Source organism: Sorex fumeus, unplaced genomic scaffold (assembly GCF_029834395.1).
Source record: "Sorex fumeus unplaced genomic scaffold, SorFum_2.1 ptg000047l, whole genome shotgun sequence".
Taxonomy (NCBI): domain Eukaryota; kingdom Metazoa; phylum Chordata; class Mammalia; order Eulipotyphla; family Soricidae; genus Sorex; species Sorex fumeus.
In genome coordinates this window covers 33,568,357-33,595,521 of record NW_026606104.1, presented here as the reverse complement: position 1 = coordinate 33,595,521, position 27,165 = coordinate 33,568,357, and the positions used below count along the sequence as shown (strand labels likewise).

The 27,165-nt window shown below is 49.9% G+C and overlaps 1 protein-coding gene across 1 annotated transcript in view; it reads left to right on the top strand.

Moving 5' to 3' along the window:
- The window catches only part of CASP9 (caspase 9), a 30,379-nt gene extending 3,284 nt beyond the window's left edge, over window positions 1–27,095 (top strand). The window contains exons 2-9 of the mRNA XM_056123337.1: window positions 2,070–2,340; window positions 7,823–7,857; window positions 8,798–8,974; window positions 10,622–10,711; window positions 13,392–13,539; window positions 23,816–23,995; window positions 25,004–25,113; window positions 26,465–27,095. Coding sequence (XP_055979312.1) covers window positions 2,070–2,340; window positions 7,823–7,857; window positions 8,798–8,974; window positions 10,622–10,711; window positions 13,392–13,539; window positions 23,816–23,995; window positions 25,004–25,113; window positions 26,465–26,557 — 1,104 coding nt within the window. The 3' untranslated portion in view covers window positions 26,558–27,095. The remainder of the gene's footprint in view (window positions 1–2,069; window positions 2,341–7,822; window positions 7,858–8,797; window positions 8,975–10,621; window positions 10,712–13,391; window positions 13,540–23,815; window positions 23,996–25,003; window positions 25,114–26,464) is intronic.
- The last annotated feature ends 70 nt before the right edge of the window (window positions 27,096–27,165 follow it).

Genomic DNA, 27,165 nt, shown 5'->3' with positions numbered 1-27,165 from the left:
ATATTTGATGACATTTAATATTTAATTTAATTACATGGCAGAGTCTGGCAAACTCCCTCTGGCGTACCCAATATGCCAAATACCAGTAACAATGATGGGTCTCATTCTCCTAAAGAGCCTTGAATATAGCACTTTCTTAAAAATCTCAGGGCTAGGATGAAGGAGACGTTACTGGGGCCTGCTCGAGGCAATCGACGAATAACAGGATGGTCATGATTCGTGAATATTCAAGCACCAATCCCACCATTACACTTTCCCACCACCATATTTCGAATTGTTCCACTCCAAACCCCAAACCTTGCTTCCAAAACAGAACCAAAGTCATTTATTTTGTATTGCTTAATATTAATAATCTGCTGAAAATGATCCAAAAAAGTTTCCTCAGAGGAAAGTGTGTGAAGATTGTTGTATTTCACCCTGGAGCCATTAAGCCATTCTATAAGAGATGCTAATATGTTGTTAAAGGCTGAGCCTTGTGTGTGTTGTGTGTATGTGTGTGTGTATTTCCCCCCTGAGATTGGTTGCCTTCTACTTTATTTTATTTTATTTAAAAATTTATTTTATTTTATTTTTATAAGGGCTCGAGCTATAGTACAGCGGGTAAAACATTTGCCTTGCACATGGCCAACCTGGGTTCAATTCCTCTGCCCCTCTCGGAGAGCCTGGCAAGCTACTGAGAGTATCCTGCCCTCATGGTAAAGCCTGGCAAGCTACCCGTGACGTATTTGATACGCCAAAGACAGTAACAACAAGTCTCACAAATTGTTGTGAGATGTTACTGGTGCCTGCTTGAGCAAATCGATGAACAATGGGGGGACAGTGCTACAGTGCATTTTTATCAAGTAGTTCATACTATTTGTAGCACTGTAGCACTGTCCTCTCGTTGTTCATCGATTTGCTCGAGCGGGCCAGTAACGTCTCCATTGTGAGACTTGTTGTTACCGTGTTTGGCATATTGAATACATTACGGGGAGCTTGCCAGGTTTTGCCGTATAATATTTGATGACATTTAATATTCGAGCACCTATTCCACCACCATTATACCTTCCCACCACCATATTTCAGATGTTTCCATCCTGAACACTAACCCCTGCCCCAAAGCAGAACTGAAATAATTTATTTTGTATTGTTTGTTATGAATAAAATGCTGAAAATGATCCAAAAAAGTTACCTTAGAGGAAAGGGTGTGAAGATTGTTGTATTTCACCCAAGGGCCGTTAAACTTCTATAAGAGCTTAGTAACATGTTGTTAAACATTGAGCCTTGTGTACATATATATATCTGTAAATGTATATTTCCCTCTAATATTGGTTGTCTTCTACTTTAAACCCCATCAGATGTGGTATGCTACTCATGGAATATGAGTGGTGTGAGATATGAGGTGTCATGTGGCCGCATTTGCGGCCATGTGGCCCAGGAATAGGTTCACTCATGGGTGAGGCTCAGCCTGAGCATGTGGAAAGAGGCCGTGAGCATGGCAATGGTTGAATTCTGGAGTATTTCAGCTGCTGGGACTGGTTCCTTGGGACAGGGAGGGGAACTCACCTGCCCCACTCTGGGTTGCCCCGAATGAAACAGCCTGGAACAGGGTCTGGTGGTTGCCTTCTACTTTAAACGGCATCAGATGTGATGTGCTACTCTTGATACATCAATAGTCTAAAGTATGAGATATTGTGTGTCCACGAACATGGTCACACACTCCAGGAATTCTAAAATTTAAAATATGGTTATACAGCACATTCATTCATGGGTAAGCCTCATCCGAGCCTGTGGGGAGTGGCTGTGAGCATGGCAGCGATTGAGTTCTGGAGATTTTTGGCTGCTGGGGCTCTGTTGGGGTGGGGAGGGGAGGGGTGGGGAGGGGAGGCGAGGGGAGGGGAAGGGAACTCACGCGCACTCCTCTGGGTTGCCCTGGATTAGACAGTCTGGTACAGAGTCTGGAGGCATCTCAGTGACGTGTCATCCTATCTGAGTTTTATTTTTTAACTTAGGCTATATAGGGGGATGGAGGGATGAGGTGAACCATACTAATGTGTGGGTAACAGTATCATGTCTTTCTTTTGAAACAGCGGGCAGGTTCTCGGCGTGATCAAGCTAGACAGCTGATCACAGATCTGGAGACCCGAGGGAGTCAGGCCCTTCCTTTGTTCATCTCCTGCCTGGAAGACACAGGCCAGAACAATCTGGCTGCCTCCTTGAGAACCATCCGCCAGTCATCAGTGAGGAATCTTGAGACCATCCGACCCCTGGACCCTGGGCCTCGTGTGCTTGCACCTATTAACTTCAAGTCTGAGGTGCTCAGGCCAGTGAACGTTGGTCCTAGAGGAATCGGTGATGCTCGTGAGTACTGAGAGAGTGACTCAGTGATAGGTGGGCATAAAGGGTAGTCTTTGGTCAGTGTTGCTGAGTGCAGGCAGGCTGGCTGAGTCAGCAGGGTTTTTTTGTTGTTCTTCTTGTTTTGGGGCCACACCAGCAGTGCTCGGGACTTACTCCTGACTCTGCATTCAGGGACCACTCCCAGTGGGGCTCCAGGGACCAGAAGGGGTGGTGGGATATGAACCTAGAGTTGATCACATACAAGTTTTTGCCCCCCCCCCCCCTTTTTTTAAATCTTCACTGTCAAGGATCAAACCCAGAGTCTCACATATGCAAGACACATTCTCTGAGCCATAGATCAGTGACAGAGATTCAGAATTTTAAAATTATTTTATTTTATTTTCTATTTGGGGTCACTCCAGGCTGTGCCCAGGGCTTCCTCCTGGCTCTGTGCTTGGGGATTATTCCTGGCAGGCTCAGAGGACAGTTTGGGGTGCCAGAAATTGAATCTGGGTTGTTCACCTACAAGGCAAGAGACCTATTCGCTGTGATATTGCTCTGGCCCAAGATTTAGAATTTTAAATTTAAATTTTAAATTCTGGCTCTGCTCATGGGTGACATCTGGCAATCTCGGGGAGTCAGCGGGGGTGCTGGGGATCAAACCCAGGTAGGCTGCGTGTGGGCTGCATCCTTTCCACTGTGCTATAATTCTGGCCCCCAGAACTTTTAATTTTGTTGTTGTCTTTCTGGGTGGGGAAATCTTGAAGGCCTTTTGAAAATTCAGTGGTGGCATTTCCTCCCTCAAAGAATACAAGGTCAACCGGGAGATCGCTCACAGACCTAGTGCACTTGCATTGAATGTGCTTTACATTTTACTCTTTACTAAACTTTACTCTTGCTAACAATGAATGTACTAATTTTCCCCCCACGTGATGGGCAAAAAGTGGTGTTTGTCTTCTGTGCTGAATATTTATGTTTAAGTTAACCCATTAAAGCAGAGAAACCAACATGATAAGGGTCTAAGGAAGAAAATGGATCCGGACGGCCAGAGAGATGGCTCAACTGGCTGGAGAAGATGCTCTCTTCTTCAGGAGGCTCGGGTTCAATACCTGGCACTGCATCTTGCCGGGAGTGATTCCTCAAAAACCAACCTGGGAATGCCACTGCATTGGAAAGAGAAAGAAGGGAGTGGGGAGGGAGGGAGAGAGAGGAGAGAGAGACAATAGAGAAAAGAGAGAGAGAGAAAGAGAGAGAGAGAGAGAGAGAGAGAGGAGAACTGGTTTTGGCATTGTTCATAGCATTCATTGCTGTACTACTCGAAGGAGGAGAACACAGTACAAAGTTCAAGTCTTGTTATCTGGTCCAGTTCAGGAAAATGTCTGCTTGAGTCATTTAAAAGCCTTGACTTGATGCTTCCTGTTCTTTTGTAAGTTATTTTATTTCCTGTTTATAGCAGTAGTTTTACCCTGTAGGATCTTACATCGGAGGGGCAAATAATAGTAATCAGTGTTTCCTTTCTTGTGATTGGATCATATTTTATTATATATTATATGGGTTTTTTTCAATATCTGTTCATCCATTAGTAGACATGGTATTTCCATGTTTTGCTTATGAGTAGTGTTATAGACAATGTAGGGTATAGATATCTCTTTGAGATCCTTATTTCCTTGTGCAAATGTATACATAAGTGGGATTTTTGAAGCATATATACACACCAACAGTAACAATAATGGGTCTCATTCCCCTGACCCCGAAAGAGCCCCCAGTATGCCATTGGGTTACGTTAGCATGAGACAGGGACGAATGGAGATGTTACTGGTGCCTGCTTGAGCAAATCAATGAACAACGAGATGACAAGTGAAATGATACAAGTGATATACACACCAAATATACATATATTTGGTTTTTGGGTCACATTTGGTGGTACTCAGGTATCACTACTAGCCATGTTGAAGGGACTATATGTGGGGGTGGTGATGAAACACAGAAGCCAACCAATGTTGACTAACAAAAACATTAACACATTAACTTGCAACAACAGCTCAGTAAAACCTCAGACAAGGACCTAATGTCCCCAGGGTGAGATATAACACTTTTCACTAATTTGTTTTTATGGAAATATTTTTAAAAATCCTTCTTTTAGCCATTTAATGGTAACTAACAATATAAAACAAATTATTGTGGGCCTGCTATGGGGGCAGGCTTGAGGGGTGGTTGGGAAAATGAAGACAATGGAGGAGGAAAGGTGACAGTGGTGGTGAGACTGGTATCGGAATATTGAATGCCTGTAACAAATCTTCATGAACAACTTTGTAAACCACGGTGTTTAAGTAAAGTGGGGGGGAAATGGGGCATGAACACTTTTTTGGTGTGGTTCTGAAGTCATTGAAAAGATGGCTCCAACCCCACTCTGAGCAATGATGGACATATGGTGTGGGATCATGAACCAACATATCCTGGAGGGGGTCACTGTTCTTTTTAGCTAAAAAAAGGAGAAACAAAGACGACCCAAGCTGATAGGCCTGCTTGCAGGTGTGAGACCTTGAGTCTAGCCTCTGGTACCCACCCCATTACTGAGTATGATCTTGCTGGTACTGCTATTGTGATTCCAGTACCACAGTGTATGTGATGCCTCACTGCCACCAAGTGGTGTGTGAGTACCACCAAGTGATCCTGGACTTCTCCACAATGGTACAGCAACAGCAGTGAAAAGGAAGAGGAGGGGAAAAAGGAAAAGAAAAACCAGGGGTACAGCAAATGCCCCTAGCAGTTAGCATTTGCTTTGTTTTTCTTGACTGACCCATTAACCAATGAGAATAGTTTTGTCTGTTTTTAGCTTGCTGACTAAACGACCTTATTTAGAAGCGATGTGTTCCTAGAGTTCACTGAAAAGCTTCCTGGTGAAGGGCACTGCTGCTGGCACCTACTCATTTACTGAGAGCTCAGCACTTAGCTGGAGCCCAAGGATGATGGGGGGAGAGGGGGGAAATCCAACTGGATTGAGTTTGTGGTTTGAAGAAAGAACAAGGCATGAGTAATAAATGTCTAGTTCCTGGAAGACATCAAAAGGAGCTTTCAAGTCGCTTTTTGGGGGTTCAGCCTCACAATTCAAATTAGCCTACAGTTATTTCAGCCTTTCTAAATAAAAGTCTTACTTTCAAAGAAAACTGTTCCCACAATCTTACAAGCTGGGGGCCAGTTGACTTCTAGCTAATTGAAATGAAAACTCTTTAGAACCACCTTCTTGTTTATAGCTTCCATAAATATTTCCTGAGCATGTGGTGTGTGCCAGCCCCATGGCATCCTTTGAGAGGAAGCAGCTACTCTCTGGAATTTCCCTGACACTTACTTGGTCTAGAATTTCCTATAGACAGATTCACACTGCCGAGACTCTTTGGGCTTTTTCTCTTGGCGAGACATTTTTGAGGATATCTAGGCATGGCATGTCAGAAGTATTCTGTTCCTGTTGTAGTCTGTGTGGTGTTGCCTGGTATGGCAGGATTGCAGTTTATTCATTCGTTAGCTTGTTGAAAGACATTTGGGTTGTTTTAATGGGGAAGCCATTATGAGTATGGTCCAGTGACTGTTCATGGTTGATCCCCCCCACCCCAACCCCCCGCTGATGTCTCTTGGTTATTTACCTGGGAATAGAATTCCCATGGGAGGGTAGGTATGTGTTTGATTTTATTAGTAAGTTCCAAACAGTTCTTCAATGTGGCTGTGCCTCTTAGCTGCATAGTAATGCAGTCTTCCTGAGCTCTTGCTCATGGTTTTATGAGAGCTGTCCTCACAGAGCCTCTTTTTTTTTTATTATTATTATTAGTGAAACACCATGAGGTACAGTTGTAGATTTACAAATTTTTGTGCTTGGATTTTGGTCATAACATGATCAAATACCCATTCCTCCACCAGTGCCCATTTTCCACCACCAGGATAATATCCCTCCCCCCCATCCCCCCCATCCCCCCATCCCCCCTTGCCACTGTGGCAGGGCATTCCCTTTTGTTCTCTCTCTCCTTTTGGGTGTTGTGATCAGCAAAAGAGGCATTGAGTGGTGAACACGTTCAGTCCAGTCTACTTTCAACCTGCATCTCCCCTCCTGGGAGGATCCTCCAAACACCCTCCATTTGGTGTTCCCTTTTCTATCTGAACTGCCCTTTCCCCTAGAATACCCGGCTGGCCTCTAAGCTATGGAGTAATCCTCCCTCACAGAGCCTCTTGCCACATCTCTGTCGGACCCTGATGTGCATGTATGTATGTGTGCGTGTGTGCACCTGCTCATTTACTCAGAGCTCAGCACTCAGCTGGAGCAACAGCAGCGAAAGGAAGAGGAGGGGAAGGAAAAGAAAAATCAGAGGTCCAGCAAATGCCCATATCAGTTAGCATTTTGCTTTGTTTTCTTGGCTGACCCCTTATCCAATTAGAATAGTTTTGTCTGTTTTTAGCTTGCTGACTAAACGACCTTATTTAGTAGCAATGTGTTCCTAGAGTCCACTGAAAAGCTCTTTGTGTGTGTGTGTGTGTGTGTGTGTGTGTGTGTAGCTACTGAGGATTGAACTATGGCCTTACACATGCAAGGCATATGCTCTACCATTGAACCACATCCCTGGCAATATTCTTCTACTTCTTCTTCTTTTTAATATATATGTAGGGGCCTCCCCTGTCATGGGCTGGAGCGATAGCACAGTGGTAGGGCATTTGCCTTGCACGCGGCCGGCCCGGCTGACCCGGGTTCCATTCCTCTGCCCCTCTCGGAGAGCCTGGCAAGCTACTGAGAGTATCTCACCCGCATGGCAAAGCCTGGCAAGCTCCCCGTGATATATTAAATATGCCAAACATGTAATAAGAAGTCTCACAATGGAGACGTTACTGGACCCGCTCGGGCAAATCGATGAACAACGGGAGGACAGTGCTACAGGACAGTGCTACAGTGCTCCCCTGTCATGCCAGGGCCCCAGGGAAGCAGGGAGGCACCTTCTGGCAATAATTGAACCCTGCAATGAAGTGCTACAGGGTATTGGGGTTCTAGTGGTGCCGACACTGAACCCAGGACCTCAGGCATGCAATGTTTATGCTTCATCCTTTTGAGATTTTGTTTGGGGCTTCCATAGGCAGTGCTCAGGGGTTATTCCTGGCTCTGCACTCAGGAATCATTCTTGGTGGGCTCAAGGGGAAGAACCATATGGGATGCTAGGGATTGAACCCAGGTTGGCCATGTGCAAGGCAAGCTCCCTACCTGCTGTACTATTGCTCTGGCCTCTGAGTTCTTTTTCTTTTCTTTTTTTTTGAGTTGGGGATCAACACCTGGCAGTGCTCGGGTCTTACTCCTGACTCTGGGCTCATTCCTGGAGGAGCTTGGAGGACTGTACATGGTGCCAGGGGTCAAACTCAGGTTGGCTGTATATAAGGCAAGAAAGAGCGTTACCTGCTGTACATTCTTTCCTGTCCCCCCTTTTGAGCTCTTATCCCCCACTCCTGACATTTATATATTTCTCTCTCTCCCCAGGTGTGCCTGAGAAATCAAGGGGAGATGCCAATTTGGTGAGTTTCCTGCTACTTGGGGCAGATGTGTGAACTTCAGCCCCTTCCGCTCTCCACTTCCCATGTCCTTCCCTGCAGCTATGCCGAGTCCCAGGCTCAGTAGCTGCCTGACTCTTGCTGGAGGCTTTGGCCCCACCCTTCCTTTTCCATGTCCAGATTCAGGGTCAGGCCCCATGGAGGTGGGCCTCAGAATCAGCGGGCTGAGATGCTCACTCTCAGTGACAGCCCCTAAGTGCCAAGGTGTGCCAGCCCTGGGGTCTGAACTGAGACAGCAGGGAGCAGGTCACTCGGTCTCACAGAGGCTTGTTACAGTGAAATGCTGGCCTATGGGTGTAGTGTGAAGTACCATGAAGCAGAGGCTGCAGGGAAAGTTAGCAGGGAAACAGATGCTCTGTGCGAGGCCTGGATGTGAATGTGACAACGGAATACACATAGCTCCCAGGCGTTCCAGAGAGAGCGCGCCTCATCTGATGACCTGGAAGGTCCTCTGGGGTGAAAGTCTCTGGATGCTTTTTTGGCCACACCTTGTGGTGCTCAGGGCTCACTCCTGGCTCTGTGCTCAGGGATCACTCCTGACACAGCTTGGAGAACCCTATGGGGGTGCCAGGGATTGAACCCTGGTGGGCGGCATGCAAGGCAAACACCCTACCCCACTGTACTGAGGCCTTGGCCTCTGAGCGCTGTATTTTGCAAGTGGCCGCTTGGGCGGCGGGTGAATACCACACCGGGGGCTGGTGTTTCGGCGCAGGCTGAGCTATTTCTACACTGCACAATTCGTGCTTAGCCCGGTCTGGCTTGCAATCTGCTGCCTCTGCCCCACCCCGCAGAGGGCTTCGAGATAGGCCTTGTCTCTGCAGGAGCTCAGCTGCAAGCCAAGAAATTTTAGTTGTCTCTGGAGTGCAGAGTGAGCCTGGGATTCTGGGCCTCTGTGCTCTCACAGGTCTACGTCCTGAATGCAGACCCATGTGGCCACTGCCTCATCATCAACAACGTGAACTTCCGCACCGAGTCCCGGCTCAAGCCCCGCTCTGGCTCCAACATCGACTGTGAGAAGCTACGCAGACGCTTCAACTGGCTGCATTTCCAAGTGGACGTGAAGTGTGACCTCACAGCCAAGGTCTGACCTGCCCCTCCCCCACCCGTCAACCAGGATTTGCCCTCCACTCCCAGTACCCTCCCGACCCCATCCTGGGAGAGTGGCGGTGGGTGGGGGAGTGGGGGCAGTGTCCTGTCAGCGATCCTGGGAGCAAAGCGCAGCCCCAAGATAAGCCCTCAGGTGTTTGGAAGCGTGGGAGCCAATGGGTTGCGTGGTTCTCAGGTTCAAGTTCAACCTCCGAGAGCTCAGGGGGAAGACTGGCTCGCCCTCTGCCCCTGGGGACTCCTGAGTCCTCCCCAAAAAGGGCTCTTGAATCTTTTTTTGCCACTTGGAACCCCTTTTCATTCAAGAAATTAAGTTATAACCTTTAGGCTATAAATAGATAAAGGAACCAAGCATTTACTGACAACAAATATATCTTTGTTTGTGGGGGGAGGGATCCCATACCTGGTGATGTTCAGGGGTAATTACTAGCCCTGCAACTAAGGAATTATTCCTAGTTGTGTCTCGGGGACCATATGGGATGCTGGGGATTGATTGCACGTGCATGCGAGGTAAGTGCTGTACCCGCTGTACAAATCTTTTTCTTTTAGTCTGGGATCTATGCATAGGGATCACTCCTGGCAAGACCCAGAGGACCATATGTGGTGCCAGGGATTAAATGCAGGTCTGCGGTGTACACGGCAAATACCCCATACACTGTACTATCACTTTGGCCCCTGGGTGCTGTATTTTGAAGCTGGCTGCTCCCGCCGGTGAATTCTGCACTGGGAACTGGTGTTTCTCAGCCCCCAACAATTTTTCTTTCTTAACCACACCTGGCAGTGCTCAGGGGTTATTCCTGGTTCTGTACTCAGGTATCATTCCTGTTTGGCTCGGAGGAGCATATGGGATGCTGGGGATCAAACCCAACTGGGCTATGTGCAAGGCAGGTGCCTTACCTCCTGTACTATTGCTCCGGCCCTGACTGACTACAAATATATATTTTTTTCTTTGCTTTTTGGGTCACACCCAGCGATGCTCAGGGGTTATCCTGGCTCTGCACTCAGGAATGACTCCTGGTGGTGCTCAGGAGACCATATGGGATGCCGAGGATCAAACCTGGGTTCACTGCATCCAAGACAAATGCCCTCTCTGCTGTACTATCACTCCTATCACAAATGTTTCACTGCGGTGACATCCAAGGGTCCCCTCACAGTTTAAGAAGCTGGGCTATAGACAATAAGAGTAGTGCTCGCCTCAGAGGGTCGTTATGGGGCTCAGTGCACTATGCTGGAGCTTGGCACCTTTGCCCCAAAGATGGTCGCAGTTGGGCAGGGAAGGGAGCTCAAAGGAGTGCATGGCTCTCCTGCTCAATACTCAAGGCCCCGCGGCCCCCTGAGTATTGCGGCAGAAGTCCCGGTGGCCCCCAGTTCTCCAATGGGTAGCAGCACTGCACCCCTGGCCTGAGCCCTGCACCTCTAAGCCCACACACTTGGTTCCACAGTGTGTGGCTTGGCCCCTGAGCCCTGCTTGGGTGTGCCCCCACCCTCCAGGAAAGAAAAGGACAATTATGATCACTATTGACTATCCTGAAGTCTATGCTGGCCCTGGGAGCAGGGAAGCTGCACTGTCTGGGGCCGATTGAGGGTGGGGGCCTGACCCGTCCATATTCTATTTCATCTGCAGAAAATGGAGCAGGCGTTGATGGAGCTGGCGCAGCGTGATCACCGTGCTCTGGACTGCTGCGTGGTGGCTATCCTCTCTCACGGCTGCCAGGTAAGCGGTCTGGGGCCTGGGTGGTACCTGGCAGGGTGGGCGGGACTCTGCTGCTTCCTGCGGATGAACACAGGGCTTTGTTGGAGGAGCCCCCTGTCCACCTCCAATTGTTTTCTCAGGGGCCATCTGGTCTTCTGGGGAGTTGGCTGCTACTTGGGCAGGATGGTGTTCCTGAAAGGAGCCAGCCGGGAGAAGTAGAGGCAGCCAAACTGCTCAGAGCAGGCCAGTACTCCAAGCTCCCATGTTGGTCCTGGCCGCTGACTGCTGACTGCAGGTGCAGGCCCTGGCACCCACAGAGGGCATGGTCATTCATAGGCTGTGATGTGGTCCTCAAGTCCCTCTCCCTTTGTGTGCCTCAGTTTCCCCATCTTTTTGTTTTTCTTCTTCCAGTTTTGGGGTCGTACCGGGTGATGCTCAGGGGTTACTCCTGGCTCTGCACTCAGGAATTGTTGCTGGTGCAGCTCAGGGGACCATATGGGATGCAGGGAATCGAACCCAAGTTTGCTGTGTTCAAGACATTTATCCCGACCCACTGTGCTATCTCTCTTGCCCACAGTTCCCTCATCTTTTAAATTGAGGGCTTAGGCAGGTTGAAGCAACCCACTGAAGGGACTGGAACGCCCCGTGGCTTGTGCAGTACCTTTCATACTGGCAGTTCGCACACCGGAAGTGGGTTTCTAGCCACCAAGGCCCGGGCATCCAGACAGTACCCTCCAAGAGTGCAGCTCTGCATGGTCACAGGGCAGGGACTGCAACTGTGTCCTGGACAGGCAGCACAGGCCACTCCTGTCTGGTGGGAAAATCAAGACTCAGACCCCACCCCAGAATCTTCCATTCAGAACCTGACCCCGAACAGGATCCCCAAATCATCAAGTGTCTACAGAGGTGCCTGCACTCATTCTTCCTAACATCCTTCCAGAAAAAAAAAAAAGACTCAGAGTTGCCCCTGCCCCACCCGCCTGGAATCTACCTTCTTTAAGTGATCAAAGTGCCTTCTACCTGCACCTCAGCTTCTAACTCTCCCCCTTCCATTTATCCAGTTCTCCCCCCCACACACACACACCATGATTTTCCCGCACTTTAGGGAGCTCTGAGTTTGAGCAGTGTGTTCTCAGTGTTTTGCTGCACCAGGCACGCGAAGGAGGAGCTTGCTGGTCCCCCATCTCCAGATCCCTGATTTAGGAGGTCTCTGGGGTGGGGAAGTGAGGAATTTGCACGTTTTGTAAGTTCTCAGTTCCTGCTGCTGCTGCTAGTCTAGGAGCCGCTCTTTGGCAGCCACTGAGGAAGCCCTACTGGCTATACATCTCCCTCAGCCTGGAGGCTTGTGCAAGCTGAGACCCAAACAGGGTTAATGCAGACCACCCCCTCACCCTTTTCTGCCCACATAGGCTTCTTGCTTCAGGCCCCCCACAAAGCCCCACAAAAGTCCTTTGGACTCCTACCCCGACTTGTTGATGGTTTTCATGTTTGTTTTATTGTTTTGAGTCACACCCAGCTGATCTCAGGGGTCACTCCTGGCTTTGTGCTCAGGGGTCACCTCCTGACCATTCTTGGGGGACCGTATGTGATGCCAGGAATCAAACTTGAGTTGGCCGTGAGCATGGCAAAGCGCCCTGCCTGTCATGCCCTCTCTGTCCTTAAAGTAAAGTAAAGTAAAGTAAAGGCCCTCCCGTTGATCATCGATTTGCTCGAGCGGGCCCAGTAATGTCTCCATTGGAGACTTTGTTGTTACTGTGTCTGGCATATCAAATACTCTCGGTAGCTTGCCGGGCTCTCCGAGAGGGGCGGAGGAATCGAACTCGGGTCGGCCATGTTGGCTGCGTGCAAGGCAAATGCCCTACCCGCTGTGCTATCGCTCCAGCCCTCTCTGTCCTTGTTGTTGATTTTTTTTTTTTGCCTTTTGGGTCACACCCAGCGATGCTCAGGGGTTACTTCTGGCTTTGTATTCAAGAATCACTCCTGGCGGTGTTTGGGGGACCATATGGGATGTTGGGAATCAAACCTGGGTCGGCCGCGTGCAAGGCAAATGCCCTACCTGCTGTGCTATTGCTCCAGCCCCCCTTTGTTGTTGATTTTTTATTTATTTATTGTTATTATTTTTTTTTGTCTTTTGGGGTCATATTCGGCGATGCTCAGGGGTTCCTCCTGGCTCTGCATTCAGGAATTACTCCTGGTAGTGCTCAGGGAACCGTATGGGATGCCGGAGATAGAACCCATGTCAGTCGAGTGCCAAGGAAACTCTCTCTCCACTGTAATATTGCTCCGGTCCTGTTGTTGACTTTTAAGTCCCCCTGCTCTCTCTCCCCCCTTCATTATTGGTGTTGTTTGCCATCTCTGGGGAGGCCGGGTTGCTCGCTGGACCCACCATGTCATCAGGCTGCGGTGAGGCTCTCCTGGCTGCCTTGGGCTCACAGGTTTCTGTGGTGCCCCTCAATCATGCTTGCACGCACCCGGCTGTCGTGTGGTCGGGAATCATGGGCAGCTCTTGGGTTGGCAGCCCTGGGCAGAGCTGGAGGATTCAGATGGCAGAGCTGTGTGGGTCACTATGCTGGGTACAGGCAGGGCCCCGTGGGTGTGGTGCCTGTGACCACTTGTGGGTAGAGCAGGCGTTCTCAGCCACTAAGCTCTTTCTCCCGGCCCCGGCCCCTGGGTTTTGTAACCGGGACTCTCCATCTCCTAGGCTAGCCACCGCCAGTTCCCGGGGGCTGTCTACGGTACAGATGGGTGTTCTTTGTCTGTGGAGAGAATCGTGAACATCTTCAACGGAGCTGGCTGCCCCAGCTTGGGAGGGAAGCCCAAGCTCTTCTTCTTCCAAGCCTGTGGCGGGGGTAAGTAGATCGTCAACTGCCATGTGGTGGTGCCCCCACCTGCTCCCTTCCCCTTTCAGCTCTTCATGGTGTCCCCGGCCAGGGGTCCCTCCACGCTGTGACAGCAGCACAGATGAGACAGCCTTCATGCTCTCTGCCCTTTCGTTATATCTTTATTTTAATTTTTAATTCAAATTAATTTTTATTTGTTTTTGGCTTTTCTTTGGGCCATCCCTGACAATACTCAGTAATTATTTCTGGCTCTGCACTCAGCAATGCCTCCTGGCAGTGCTCAGGAGACCATATGGGATGCTAGGGATCGAACCTGAGTGGGCTGCATGCAAGGCAAATGCCCTCCCCACTGTACTATTGCTCAGGTCCCTCATTTCCATTTTTTGTTTTGTTTTGTTTTTGAGCCACACTTGGCTTTGCTCAGGACATACTCCTGCCTCTGCTTAGGGGACCACAGAGGATTCTGGGGATTTAACCCTGGTCGGCCACGTGCAAGGAAAGTGCCCTCCCGACTGGACTATTTCTTCGGCCCCAAATCTCTCACCTTTTAGAGGCTGGACTCTTCCATCCTCACGGTAGTAGCAGCAGGGACTCACTTAACTTGGGGCAACAGCAGCTCCAGGTGCTTGGCAGGAACCAAGCCCTGCACTTGATCAGTTCAACCAGCACGCTTCAACCACCACTCCACAGACTGGTACCAAATTCTGTGGGTGTAGAAAGGGAGAAAGCCACTGGTCTGCCACCTTGATTTGGTGAGCAGGGCAGATCCTGGCCTGCAGGTGTGCAAAGGCCAAGGGTCACCAAACTAGATTGTTCTTACTATCCTGGACGAAATAAGGCACTGGCTAAATTAACTAAAATTTCAATGACCCAAATACTGAACATTACTAGTGATTTTTTTTCCTTGCCTTGATTTCTATTAATTTTTAAGGATCCTTTGGCTTGCTTAGAGCTTTGTTATTTGCCTTGGTTTTTATTTATTTATTTTTGCTTTTTGAGTCACATACAGTGATGCTTAGGGGTTACTCCTGGCTCTGCATTCAGAAATTACTCCTGGTGGTGCTTGGGGGACCATATGGGATGCTGGGGATGGAACCCAGGTCTGCAGTGTGCAAGGCAAACACCCTACCCTCTGTACTACCACCCCAGTCTGTGCCTTGATTTTTAAACTGAACCCCAATTTCACCTTTATGTTATTTAAAGTGGGGAAGAAGGAAAAAGAAGAATATTGTGCTGATTAATGTCCCAGATGTCCACTCCGGGCCGGGATGTGGGGGCATCCATTGTTTCCTTGCCCGTCAGACTCATCTTCTGCAGAAGCAGGCACCGTTAGATCCCAGAGCTGTCTGGCTTGCACAGGCAAGCTGTTCGGTGGTGGGGGGTAGGGGACAGACGGGATCTCTGCCCTCTGGAACCCAGGGTGTGATGGTCTATACTGAGCTGCAGTCAGGACCCAGGCTGGTGACTTGGCGTTGAGTGGCTTAGAATGGTGGCTTGGTCCCAGATTGGCAACTACACTCCCGGTGTAACTAGCCACAGACCAGTCCATGAGGAGCCGTCTCACCATGTGGGGTAACGACCTCACAGCTCAGAGGCGTTGTCACTTTGTGCCAGTCAGTTCACGTGCCATGCTTACTGTGGTACCCGGGTGGCTTTCATTACCAGAAACTTGGCCTCCATACCTTCGCTCCTCAAGCCCGAGGGACTCAGTGTCACTTCATAGTTCCTGTGGCCCTGCCATCTGAACCATGATCTAAGAATAATGGCAAGTGGAAAGTAAGACACTGCTGCTGAAGGGGCTGAAAAAATTCTTTTTTCTTTTCTTTTCTTTTCTTTTCTTTTCTTTTCTTTTCTTTTCTTTTCTTCTCTCTTCTTTTTTCTTTTTTTCTTTTCTTTTTGGGCCACATCCGGCACTGCTCAAGGTTTCCTTCTGGTTATGTAGTGCTTGGGGACCATGTGGGATGCCAGGGATCAACCCTGGCTCCGCCGTCTGCAAGGCAAATGCTCTACCTGCTGTACTATCGCTCTGGTCCAGCAGAAGTTCTTTCTTGCTCATCTTTTCCCTTCTGATAGAGGGCATGTGGGGAAATGAGGTTCTTCCTCTGAAACCGCGGGTCCTTCTCTCTCCTGTGAGTTAAAGGAAGGCCAAAACAGACAAGAGAATCTCAAGCGCAGGTGGTGGGGATGCCCACTCTCACAGTGAGCTGTTTTTCTGCGCCCTCTGCCCATTCCTCTTCCATTCTCAGCAGTGAGAGAATTGTGGTTTTACGCGGGGTCTTAATATGATCTCAAGGGCCGCGGGCCTGCCTTGGCACTGTTCCACTTCTCCCCCAGATGTCACGGGTGCTAACTTGGTGGCCACCTTTCCTCTGCCTGGACTCCCACCCAGTTCTTCATCCTCCATCCTTTCTGGTCACAGCTTAACTACCACGGTCTCCAGACATCTTCCGTAAACAGCCCTTCTTCCTTGCTCGGAGTCAAGGTTCACTGGCCCTGGTGCTGTCACATCTCCTTTTGCATTAGCATGTTCCCCCTTGGACCCCCTGGTTGGCTCTCTGAGTGTCAGGCCGGGTCTCCAGCCCGGCATAGATCTCACAAGTACAGTTGTATCTTATGGTTGAATTCTTGTTATTTGTTTTGTTTTTTCTTTATATTGTCCACTTTTAAAAATTGTATTAATAAGAAAACAAAGGTCCTGAGAGATCAAATAAATTGCTCATGGTCACATACCCTGAAATACAACAAAACTATGACTAGAAGCTTGGGGTCCCTAATCTTCAGCCAATTTTTATTTTACAACTGTAGCTTTTGACGGTGACTGAGTGTTAAATAAACCAGAAAGCATTTTAAAATGCTGATATATAAACAATTAAATCAGAAGTGAGGCCTACATATCTTTTCTTTTTTTTTTTCCAGCACCAATATTTTTATTTATTTATTATTATTTTTTTTAATAATTTATTTCTTTATTGAATCACTGTGGGAAAAGTTACAGAGCTTTCAGGTTTAGGTCTCAGTCATGTAAATATCAAACACATTTCCCTTTACCAATACTTATTTTTAACCGCGAACCCCAATAGAACCCCACCTCCCACCCCTCCCAATTCCTGTGAGGCAGATGAGTTCTAGTTAATACTCTATCTACTTTGACTAGATACATTGTTTCGATAGAAGATGCACAATTATTTTTTTTTCCCCTTTATTTTATTTTATTTTTTTTAAAGTTGTAGATTTACAATTTTTTGTGCTTTGGTTTCAATTATACAATGATCAGATACCCATCCCTCCACCAGTGCCCATTTTCCACCACCATGGATAATATCCCTCCCACCACCATCCCCCCATCCCCCCTGTCTCTGTGGCAGGGCAATCCCCTGTGTTCTCTCTCTCCTTTTGGGTGTTGTGGTCAAGATGCACAATTATTGCTTAGAGTTTACGACCCCTCCCCCCAATCAGATATGCTGAAACAGCGTTGTAAAATGATTTGCTTTCTACAGCTGGGTTTTAGAATAAAATGATGTCTCGCGGCCGTAGTAGCGGCTGCGCGGTTTTAGATTTCTATTTTACTTATTAACCCTGGAAGTATATCTATTAAAAGTTAGATAGTTAAGAGATTGGTTTCTGTGCTCTGGAGTCGTGGCCATGCTGGAGAGCCGCTCGTGGGGGGCAGCTGGTGACCTCGGTTGGGCGTGAAGGACGGCCCAGAACGCCCCCCTTCCCATGAGGTCCCTGCCGCCCCCACCCCCGGCTCAAACCTGCTGTCCACAAGGCTCCCGTGCGGCCGCCATCTTTCTTTCCCGAATTCTTGTTATTTGAATTTGAAAGAGATTCACGTAAAAATATCCATGTGAGGAAAAATTGAAGTAATGAAGACTCCTGTGGTCAGAAGGAAAGAAGAGAAGACAGAAAGGGAAGGAAAGGAAAGAAAAAGCAACTCACAGGGGACAGTCATGGCAGAGCTGGAATGCCGTGATGAAGACCTTTGAAGTTCTGGTTCCACAAATCCAGGGGCCCGTGTGACCTTGTGTTTGGCAGTGTTGCCACCTGGGGGCACCACATGAGCTGAGAAAAGACGATGGGAATGGAGTCCTTGGCTCAGCACCTGATGTCTGCCTTCAGATTTGTGTGGTACTGGTTTTGGTGTTTAAGAATTCACTTCTGAGGCTGGAGACACACAACTTGAAGGGCAGAAGCACATAACTGGTATGCGGAGGGCTGGAGTTTGAATCCAGTGGAAATTAGATTTCCACTCTCCCCCTGCAATAAATTGACTGCTATCAAAATCTAAAATAATTTAAAAAAATAGAGAGGGAAAAAAACAATTTAAAGCCATTTAACACTTTGAGATATATTGGGGCCAGAGTTATAGTACAGCAGGTAGGGCATTTGCCCTGCATGAGGACAACCTGGGTTCAATCCTTGGGTACCCCAAACACTACCAGGTGTGATCCCTGAGGGCAGAGCCAGGAGTAACCCCTGAGTATCATTGGGTGTGGCCCCAAAACAACAACAACAGAAAACCCAAAACTCAGAGATGTCAGCCACCCCCTCCTTAGAAGGGGATGACTCAGGATGGAAAGTCCCATTTGGGGCCTGTGTGGTGGTTAGCAGTGAGTCAGGCGATGCAGTGACAGCTGGCTGTACTTGTCGAGGATGACTGTCCTCTAGTGGGGAGTGAGAATTCGGGACCCCGCTTGAGGCTTCCTGAAACCATGCCCAGAAGGCAGAAGGCAGAACAGTGCATCTGTGGTTCTGGATCTGAGGGCTGCAGTACCAGCTCCTCCTTCCACTCTGCATTTAGTCTTAGGGAAGTTTGAAGTTTTTCTTGCTATTTGGGGAGTTGTTTTTTCTTTTCTTTTTTTTTTTTTTTTTTTTTTTTTTGGTGGGAGTGCACACTCAACAATGCTCAGGGGTTACTCCTGTTACTCCTGGCTCTGCCCTGCAAGGCTAATGCCTACCCACTGAACTATCTCTTCTACCCCAAGATTTTGTGTGTGTGTGTGTGTGTGTGTGTGTGTGTGTGTGTGTGTTATGTTGAAAGGAGTTTGGGCCACCCCCAGTAGTGCTCAGGTCTTCCTCCTAGCTCTGTGCTCTGGATCACTCTTGGCGGTGCTAGGCAGTGCTTGGGATTGAACCGAAATTGACTGTGACCCAAGCAAGCACTGCTGAACTGTCACTCGGGCCCTTCCTGAGGCTATCATTACAGAGCTGAGCATGTGATGTGGAGCGCCAAATGCCAGGCCCTGCGCATCACTTGAGCAGAGTTAGGATGACACGGAGTTAGAGCCATGACCTTCCATCTGACCTGCACTTTCTCTTGTCCCCACTGTCCCTCCCTGGGTTCCCACCAGCCCCGCCTAGGGCACCCCGCACCTGCACCATGCTCCTCTCTCTCCTGCTTGGTTTCCCTGGCCCACCTGGCAGCATCCCCACATCCTCACATTCCCCCCAGCCCCGGTGCCATTCCCACACACCTGGTGCAGATTCCCGAATCTGGACCAAGAGATGATGGGAGTGGGGTCCCAGGACACAGTTCAGTGCCCCAGGATCCGAGTTACCTCCTCTCCCGGCCGGGCGCCTCAGCATGGCGTGGGGAGGCAAAGATGTGGGGCTGCTGGTTGGCCTCGCACATGAGCACTGAGAGCATGGGCCAGTCTTCACGTTGCTGAGCATGGGCTGAGCGGGCTGAGTAGTCACTAGGGTTTGGGGCTGTCATAGATCTCCGTCCCCTGCAGAGGGGACCCAGCTGCCCTGGGTGAGCTGTAACCTCCTGCACTGTCTCCGTTTCACCTTTTCCCTGTGTGTAGAGATAGTCTGCCTCTCCCTTGTAACACATGGCCACACACTTGAGTCTTCATCATCTCTGGTACCCAGTGGCCACTCATGTTCTGTGTGGATGAGAGGGCACTGACCTACTGACCCATTTCATTGATGGGACCCCCGGGAGAGAGCCATCTAAGAGATCCAGGGCCATAGCCATTTTTAACAGAGGGGTCTCTGCTCCTCTTGCATATGCCTGGGTCAGGAGGAGTTACTGTCCCCCCTGGATCTCGTTATCTATGACTTGACACCTTCTTGGATTCTCTAAAAGGATTTGAGATACCCCAGAGAAACGCTGGTGTTATAGTTGAGCCAAATAGAGAGGAAAGAAGCAAAGAAGTTCAGACTCTCTATGAGGTCCTGCAGGACTCATATGATCTCCTGAGCTCTGCTAGGGATGACTTCTAAGGTCCAAACTGGGTGTGGCCTTAGAGCACTATGACCCCCAGACCACCACCATCACCGCCATCAAAACATAGAGAAGGCTTGGAGGTGGCGAGTACCTCAAGGATCAGGGGCCTTGAATGTCTAAGGAGCTGAGTTGGATCCCCAATACCACATGACCCTGAGCATTGCTGGGGTGGCCTTTCCTGGTGGCCTCCAACACCACTGGGCCCCAGTAGCACTATGTCATCGTTGGAGAGACAGTACAGTGGGCAGGGCATTTGCCTTGTATGTGACTGACCTGGGTTCCATTCCTGGCACCCGATCTATTCCCCTGAGCACCACCAGGAGTGATCCCTGAGTGAGCCCTGAGTATCACTGGGTGTGGCCCCAAAATAAAAAATTAAAATGAAAGACTGGAGGGAGACAGCCGTCTGCCATCTGTGAGTTCTGCCTGTCTCCGGAGTGCTGCACACGTGGCTAGGCTTTGTTTTGTTTGTTTTGAGCCATGTTGATATTTAATATGCAATAGGGAAGATCCTGCGAATTAGCTCTTGCAGAGCATCCAATCACAAAAGGGCCAGTGTTCACAGAATATTGGCAGAGAAACTCAGGAGCTCTGATAGTAGGTCATGTTCATTGAAAAACAATGGAGAAAAACAAAGACGTCAGAGGTGTGGAAAGGCTAGAACATGAAAACTCTCTGTCCATTCCTGTTCTTTTTCATGTTGGGGGAGCTTCACCAGGTGGGGACCTGGCGTGCTCCCATTGTGATGCTCTGGGATCAAACCCAGGACTACTGTGTGCAGAGCCTGGGTTCCAGCCCCCTGAAAAAACATCTTAGGGACCCAGAGATGGTTACTGTTAACATTCTGTGCTTCCTTCCAGATTTCTGTCTCTGTTCATGCACACACACAAACATGCTCAAACACACATACACACTCACATACACACTCACACACACACTCACACACGCTAACACACAGGCTCACATATACTCACACACTCACACATACCCACACACACACTCACATACACACCCTGACACACACACTTACACTCGCACACACTCTCCCACCCACACCCACACACACACACTCACAAACACTCACTCACATACACACTCATACTCATACACATACACTTACACACACGCTCACACCCACATACATTTACACAAGCACACTCACGTACACATATACTTACACACTCTACACATGCTCATACACAGCTCACACACACGCTCCCCCTTCCCCTTTATCTGCCATCTGTTCGTCATCTGACTACTGCAGATAGCACTGAATGAATGGCCACAATTCCCTGTTTTGTTACTTTCTCCCTAGACCATCTCCCACCTGGCCCTTTGCTCCTTTAAAGCCAGAAGAATCTTTCTAATCAGTGAAAACAGGTGTTTCTCAATTGGTGGTTATCTGGACCCCCTGTGGGCCCCCAAGATATTCCAGGGGCACCACAGGTGAAAATCAAGTCAATGGGTGTGTGTATGGGCATATGGCATGAGATTAGCTGGTTGGAAGGGGTTGGGGACGGGGGACAGGAAGGAAACAGGTTCAGAAGGGACCAGGTCTGATCAGAAAAAGGCTGAGAAGGGCTAACTCACATGACGTGACCTAGCCAGTGACCCTGTTGTTACCTTGGCCACTTGGTGAGTGTATCGTTTGCTTTGTCAGGAGCAGCCATGACAAAGAACTGAAGACCGGGTGGCGTGGCATGGGGTGGGGCTGGGGTTTAGACCACAGACATCTTTTCTTTCACAGCTCTGTGGGCTGGAGTCCAACATCGGGTGCCAGCAGGGTCCCGAGGGCTCTGTCCTTGGCTAGATGACCATTTCTTCCCTGTGTCTACATATCAGCTCTCCTCTTTGAGTGTCTGTGTTCCTTCATGTGAGGACACCTTCCTGTTAGATCGGAGCCTACTCCATTGCTTCGTTTAACTTCACTTCCTCTTTTAATTGCCATGTCTCCAAATACAGTTAAGTTCTAAAGTTTCTGAGTTGGGGCCGGAAAGCCAGCACAGCAAGTGGGGCCCTTGCCTTGCACGCCACTGACCTGGGTTCAATCCCTGACATCCCATCATGGTCCTCCAAGCACCTCCAGGAGTATTCCCTGAGCAGAGCACTGCTAGATGTGGCCCTAAAACTGAAAAATAAATAGAAAATTATCAAGTTGTGTGGTTAAGAAACAAGTTCAGAAGGGACCATGTCTGGTCAGAAAAAGGCTGAGAAGGGCTAACTCACATGACGTGACCTAGCCATTCATATGAACGAGGGCTCGTGTGAGGAGGATACAGCCTATGACGTGGTGTGATGTGGGGTAACAACAGATAAAGGGCTTAGGGCAAAGGTACCTGGAAGCAGAGGTTCCCAGGCTGACTGGAGCTGTCACCTCTTTTTCAGAAAAGAATCACTCTATGCCCCCTTAGAAATCTAAGGCTCATTCTGCCCCGCCCTGGGTGGTCCATTGCCTCAGGGGGGTGATGTTTCCCAATTGGTAAACAAGTGCTTGGGAGAGTGATGAGGGTCCAGCCCTGAAGGTGAGGGAAGCTCTGACAGAAACCCCCCAAAGCATGAGCAAGTGTCGAGAGGGATGAGCAGAATCCAGGCGAAGGACTCAAGCACCTGGAGTAGCTTCGGGTTCGAGAAGAGATGGGTTTCCAGAGGCTCGAAGCCGGAGGAATTGAATCCCACAAGCAGGAGTTCTGCCTGGGCTTGGTTTGGCAGTTCCTGTGTCCAGATCCAGGTTGGGGATTCTCTTGGCCATGTTTTGCCACCCCAGTAGCTCTCAGTTCTGGTCCCTGGGCTGAGCTGGCTGCAGGGGCTCCGCTGGACTCTTAACAGTGGACGCTGGGTTTGGAGAGGGAGGGTCTGGGGAAGGAGAGCCAGGCGGAAGCTGCAAGCTGGATCATTTGAACCATTCCAGTCGGTGCGATTCAGTACCGCTCAATACACTCACCACTGTGCACAACCTCTACCGCGATCTGGTCCCCACAGCCTTTTTGTCTGCCAGAAAAGAACCCCAGGTCCGCTAGCAGCTGTTCTCCTTGCCCACCTTCCCCTGGCCCCTGGCAACAACTCATCTACTTTCTCTTCTTTGGATTTCTTTCTCTTGGCTACTATCTTATATAAGTAGAATTCTATCAGGTGACTTTTTTCCTTTCTATTTTTTTTTTGGGGGGTGATTGGGAGGGACTTCCATGCAAGCTCAGACATCCTGGAGGTCACTCCTGGGCAATCGTCATCTACCCAGGCCAGGTGGTTTCAGGGTTCAGTGGTTTGGGACCACTGGAGCCGGGCCTGGTGGTGCTTGAGGGCCGGCTGCAGTGCTGCAGGGGGTCGAACTTGGGGTCTTGTATGTGTAAGGTATAGACTCCATGCTCTGTCTGCCCAGCCCCGGTGTCTGGCTTCTCTCATTGAACATGTTTTCAAGACCTCACCAGGCTGTTACATCTTGGTACTTTGTAGATTTCTGAGCCTGGTTAATATTCTGCTAGGTGCAGCATCCTTTTTACCCATTCGCTGACTGGACACTCGATCATGTCTGTCTTTTGCCTTTTGGGAATAATGCTTTGAGATGTGTGCACATGGTTTTGTTCGAATGCCCATTCTTACTTCTTGTAGATCTTTCTAGATCTTTTTCTAAAGGTCTCTATAGCCACCCCCTCCCACCCCCCCACCATTTTTTTTGCATTTTTGAGTCACACCCGGCAATGCACGGGGATTACTCCTGGCTCTGCACTCAGGAATTACTCCTGGCGGTGCTCAGGAGGCCATATGGGATGCTGGGAATCGAACCTGGGTTGGCCATATACAAGGCAAACGCTCTACCCGCTGTGCTATCACTCCAGCCCCCCTCCTCCCCACCAATTTTTATTCAATGAATATATAAAACTTTCATCACAGGAAAGTTTCTGTTTGCTGCCCCTGTTTGTCCAGCATGGGGCCCTGACTCCTGTGGGAATCAGTCTGTCTCAGTGTGGGGACAGGTTGGAGCCCCCAAGCAGCCAGAGCAGGGGCTCTGGCCAGTGAGTCTCCGTGGCCAGTGGGGTGTGTTTCTGTTCCCTGCAGAGCAGAAAGACTATGGATTCCATGTGGATTCCACGTCCCCCGAAGACAGAGCCCCTGGTGGTCACCCTGAGGCTGATGCTGCCCCATTCCAGAACGACGCAGGGACCTTCGACCAGCCCGACGCTGTGTCCAGTTTGCCCACGCCCAGCGACATCTTTGTGTCCTACTCCACCTTCCCAGGTGAGTATCTGGGGAAGCTCCGCCTCCTGGCCACCGAGGGGCTGCTGTGCCCTGAGCCAAAGTACCGGGTGGGAGTCTGGCTTCCACATCCCACCTCCTGTGTGACCCTGAGCAATTTACCCCACCTCTCTGAGCCTCAGAAGCACAAGGCGCCCAGGATGCAGACTTTCATGCTGTCCCCATCCCTCATCTCTCTCTCTCTCTCTCTCTCTCTCTCTCTCTCTCTCTCTATATATATATATATATATATATATGCCAGACACAGTAACAACAAAGTCTCCAATGGAGATGTTACTGGGCCCACTCGAGCAAATATATATATATATATAGGCTTTTTGGGCCACACTCGGCAATGCTCAGGGGTTCCTCCTGGCTCTGCACTCAGGAAGTACTCCTGGCGGTGCTCAGGGAGCCATATGGGATGCTGGGAATCGAACCTGGGTCAGCCATGTGCTAAGCAAACGTCTTCCCCACTGTATTTTCACTCCGCCCCCCACTCCCTCATATTTTTACACTCCCCATTTTCCCCCTCTGCCCCACCACATTCTTCTCCCTTCTTTAAAATGAGAAGTTATCTGAAGGGTCATCATAGGGGTTAGCAGGTAGGAGGGGTCATCATCATGATGCCTGGCAGGTATGACCAGTGTTCATTTCCCTCCTTGTTTTTTCCCCGAGGGACCCCACAGCCAGCAGTGCTGATGGTGGGGGGCCATGAGGTGCCAGGGATGGACCCTGGGCTCCTGCATGCTTGGTCTGCTCCCTGACCCTCTGAGCCATCCTGCCCCATACCCCACATTTCCTCTCTTGAGCCAGTCACTTGGCTTCTCTGGGCCTCAGTTTCCTGTTTAGGATAGCACCCTTGGGAGGTGGAGCGTGCTGGGTCAGGTCAAGGGTGGGATAGGGCAGTGACTGCTTCCTCTGGGGGGTGGGGCATGAGTGGTCAGAGTCGGGCTGCAACCCGGGCTGCGTGCGGCATCCTAGGTCAGTTCGCTCTTTCTCCTTCCCCAGGCTTCGTCTCCTGGAGGGACACCAAGAGCGGGTCCTGGTACATTGAGACCCTGGACAGCGTTTTGGAGCAGTGGGCGTCTAAGGAAGACCTGCAGACCCTCCTGCTCCGGGTGAGCACTCCTTGCCCTGCCCTGGCGTGTCCTCTGCAGGCTGGGGTGCTGGGGGACCGGGTCCGAACCCACGGTGGAGAGAGGCATGAGGGGTGAGACACCTCCTATCTGCGTCTGTGCCTCCCGGGGTAGCCAGTGCTTTTGCTTCACTGAAGGCAAGATGTGACTGTCACCAGCATCCCTGGGCTAGGACCCAGAGGGCTGCTGTCCTACTCCCTAAGGTCCCCAGGCAGGTGCTCCCTAACCTGGCCCTAAACACGCCAGTGGAAGCAGGGTAGGGATGGCTCCACGGCCAGAGGATGGCATCCCAGAAAACAGTCTGCAGGCCCTGGCTCTGCCCACTGCCCCACTCCCCCCTGTGTAGTCTTTTACTTTCTTATTTTATTTTTTTGGTGGGGGTTGGGGAGAATCACATTTAATGGTTCTCGGGGCTTGCTCTTGCCTCTGTGTTCCTGGATCATGCTCAGGGGACTATGTGGAGTGTCAGGGATTGAACCAGAGTTAGCTGTGTGCCAGTGCCTTATCCTGGTGTTATCTCTCCTGCTCCTAGTCTTCCATTCTGGACCCTCAAGAACCAAGAATCTTGTTAGCATGTCCTCTTCCTGGGTGGGCAGCGGAAAGAAGACCTTGGAGGGCCCTGCCCTCCCTTGCTGCGATGCTAATGCTCTTCCAGGGGGCTCTGCATGGGCCTTTCTGGCGCTATTCGGCTATTTAGTGCCGTGGAAGGGGTTGTGGGCACTGGCCCTGCTCCTTTCTACGGAGCTGCTGCCTCTCTGGTCTGCAGAGTGAGGGAAAGGAACAGAAAGCAAGTGCTCATACATAGCACACCTCCAGGGGGCACCACCTGCCACATTCCTGGGCAAGTGAGCCTCAGCGACTGTCTGGGGCCCTGTGCTTTGGGGTTGAGGGGTCCCCTTCAGGGTTAAGCAGCATCCTGGCGACTCTCAGCTTCTCTCCAAAAACCTTTTCATCAAACATGAATCTTGGGAACTTGGGAATTTTGAAATTTGAATTTTCTTTGTTGTTGTTTGTTTTGGGGTAATACCTAGTGATCCTCAGGGCTCGCTCCTGGCTCTGAGCTCAGGAATCACTCCTGGTGGGCTTTGGGGGACCTTTTAGAATGTTGGGGATCCAACCTGGGTTCTCTGTGTGCAAGGCAAGCTCCGGCCCCTGAAAATTAGAACTTTCCAAGGCTGAAGTCGAGATGCTGCTTTGTTTACTCTTCCCCTCAAGGGGGGCTGAGATTGGAGCTTTTCCCTTTTTTGGTCTTACTGCTCCCCAGGCCAGCTCCTCTCTGGACATCTCCCTGTAGTCAGAAGGACTCACTGACACCCCCGTTCTCTTTTCACAGGTCGCGGATGCTGTGTCGGTGAAAGGGGTTTGCAAACAGATTCCTGGCTGTTTTAATTTCCTCCGGAAAAAACTTTTCTTTAAAACGAGATGAGGCCAGGACCCTCCACACACCTGCCTTTCTTCCACACCAAACCTTCCTGCTTTAGCCTCAGAAGGCAGGACGTCCCCACAACTGCCATTTTGCTCTTTGACGGATTCAGAGCCCATGGAGGGTCTGCTTGTTCCTGATGGGGCTGCCACAGGCCTTTAGTGGCATCCCAGTGGTGGAGGAAGAAGAGGAATGGAGCGTCCTGGGGCCCCTGTGCGTTCTCTAGCACAGAGCGTCTCAGCCTCAGCTCTGGGGACTCTGGGGCCACTCTTTGCTCTGGCCAGCTGGCCTGCCAGGTTTAAAGGGTCTTTATAGGGTGTTTATAGGATCTTTACCCACTGGATGCCATAGCACTGATGTGAGTCATAATGACTGAAATGTCTTTGGATGCTTCCACTTTTCCCCCTGGGAGTCAGGGTCCCCCATTGGAGAACCACCGAAGTTTCTCTAGATAAATCTAGCTCCAGATAAACCAACTACTCTCTTCAAGAGCATGTTTGGAGCAAAGTGTCTGGATAACTAGAATTTGTGAGTCTTTAGTGAGGTTTTAAAAACAACTCATTTTCCCAGTGTGTGTGTGTGTGTGTGTGTGTGTGTGTGTGTGTAAACAT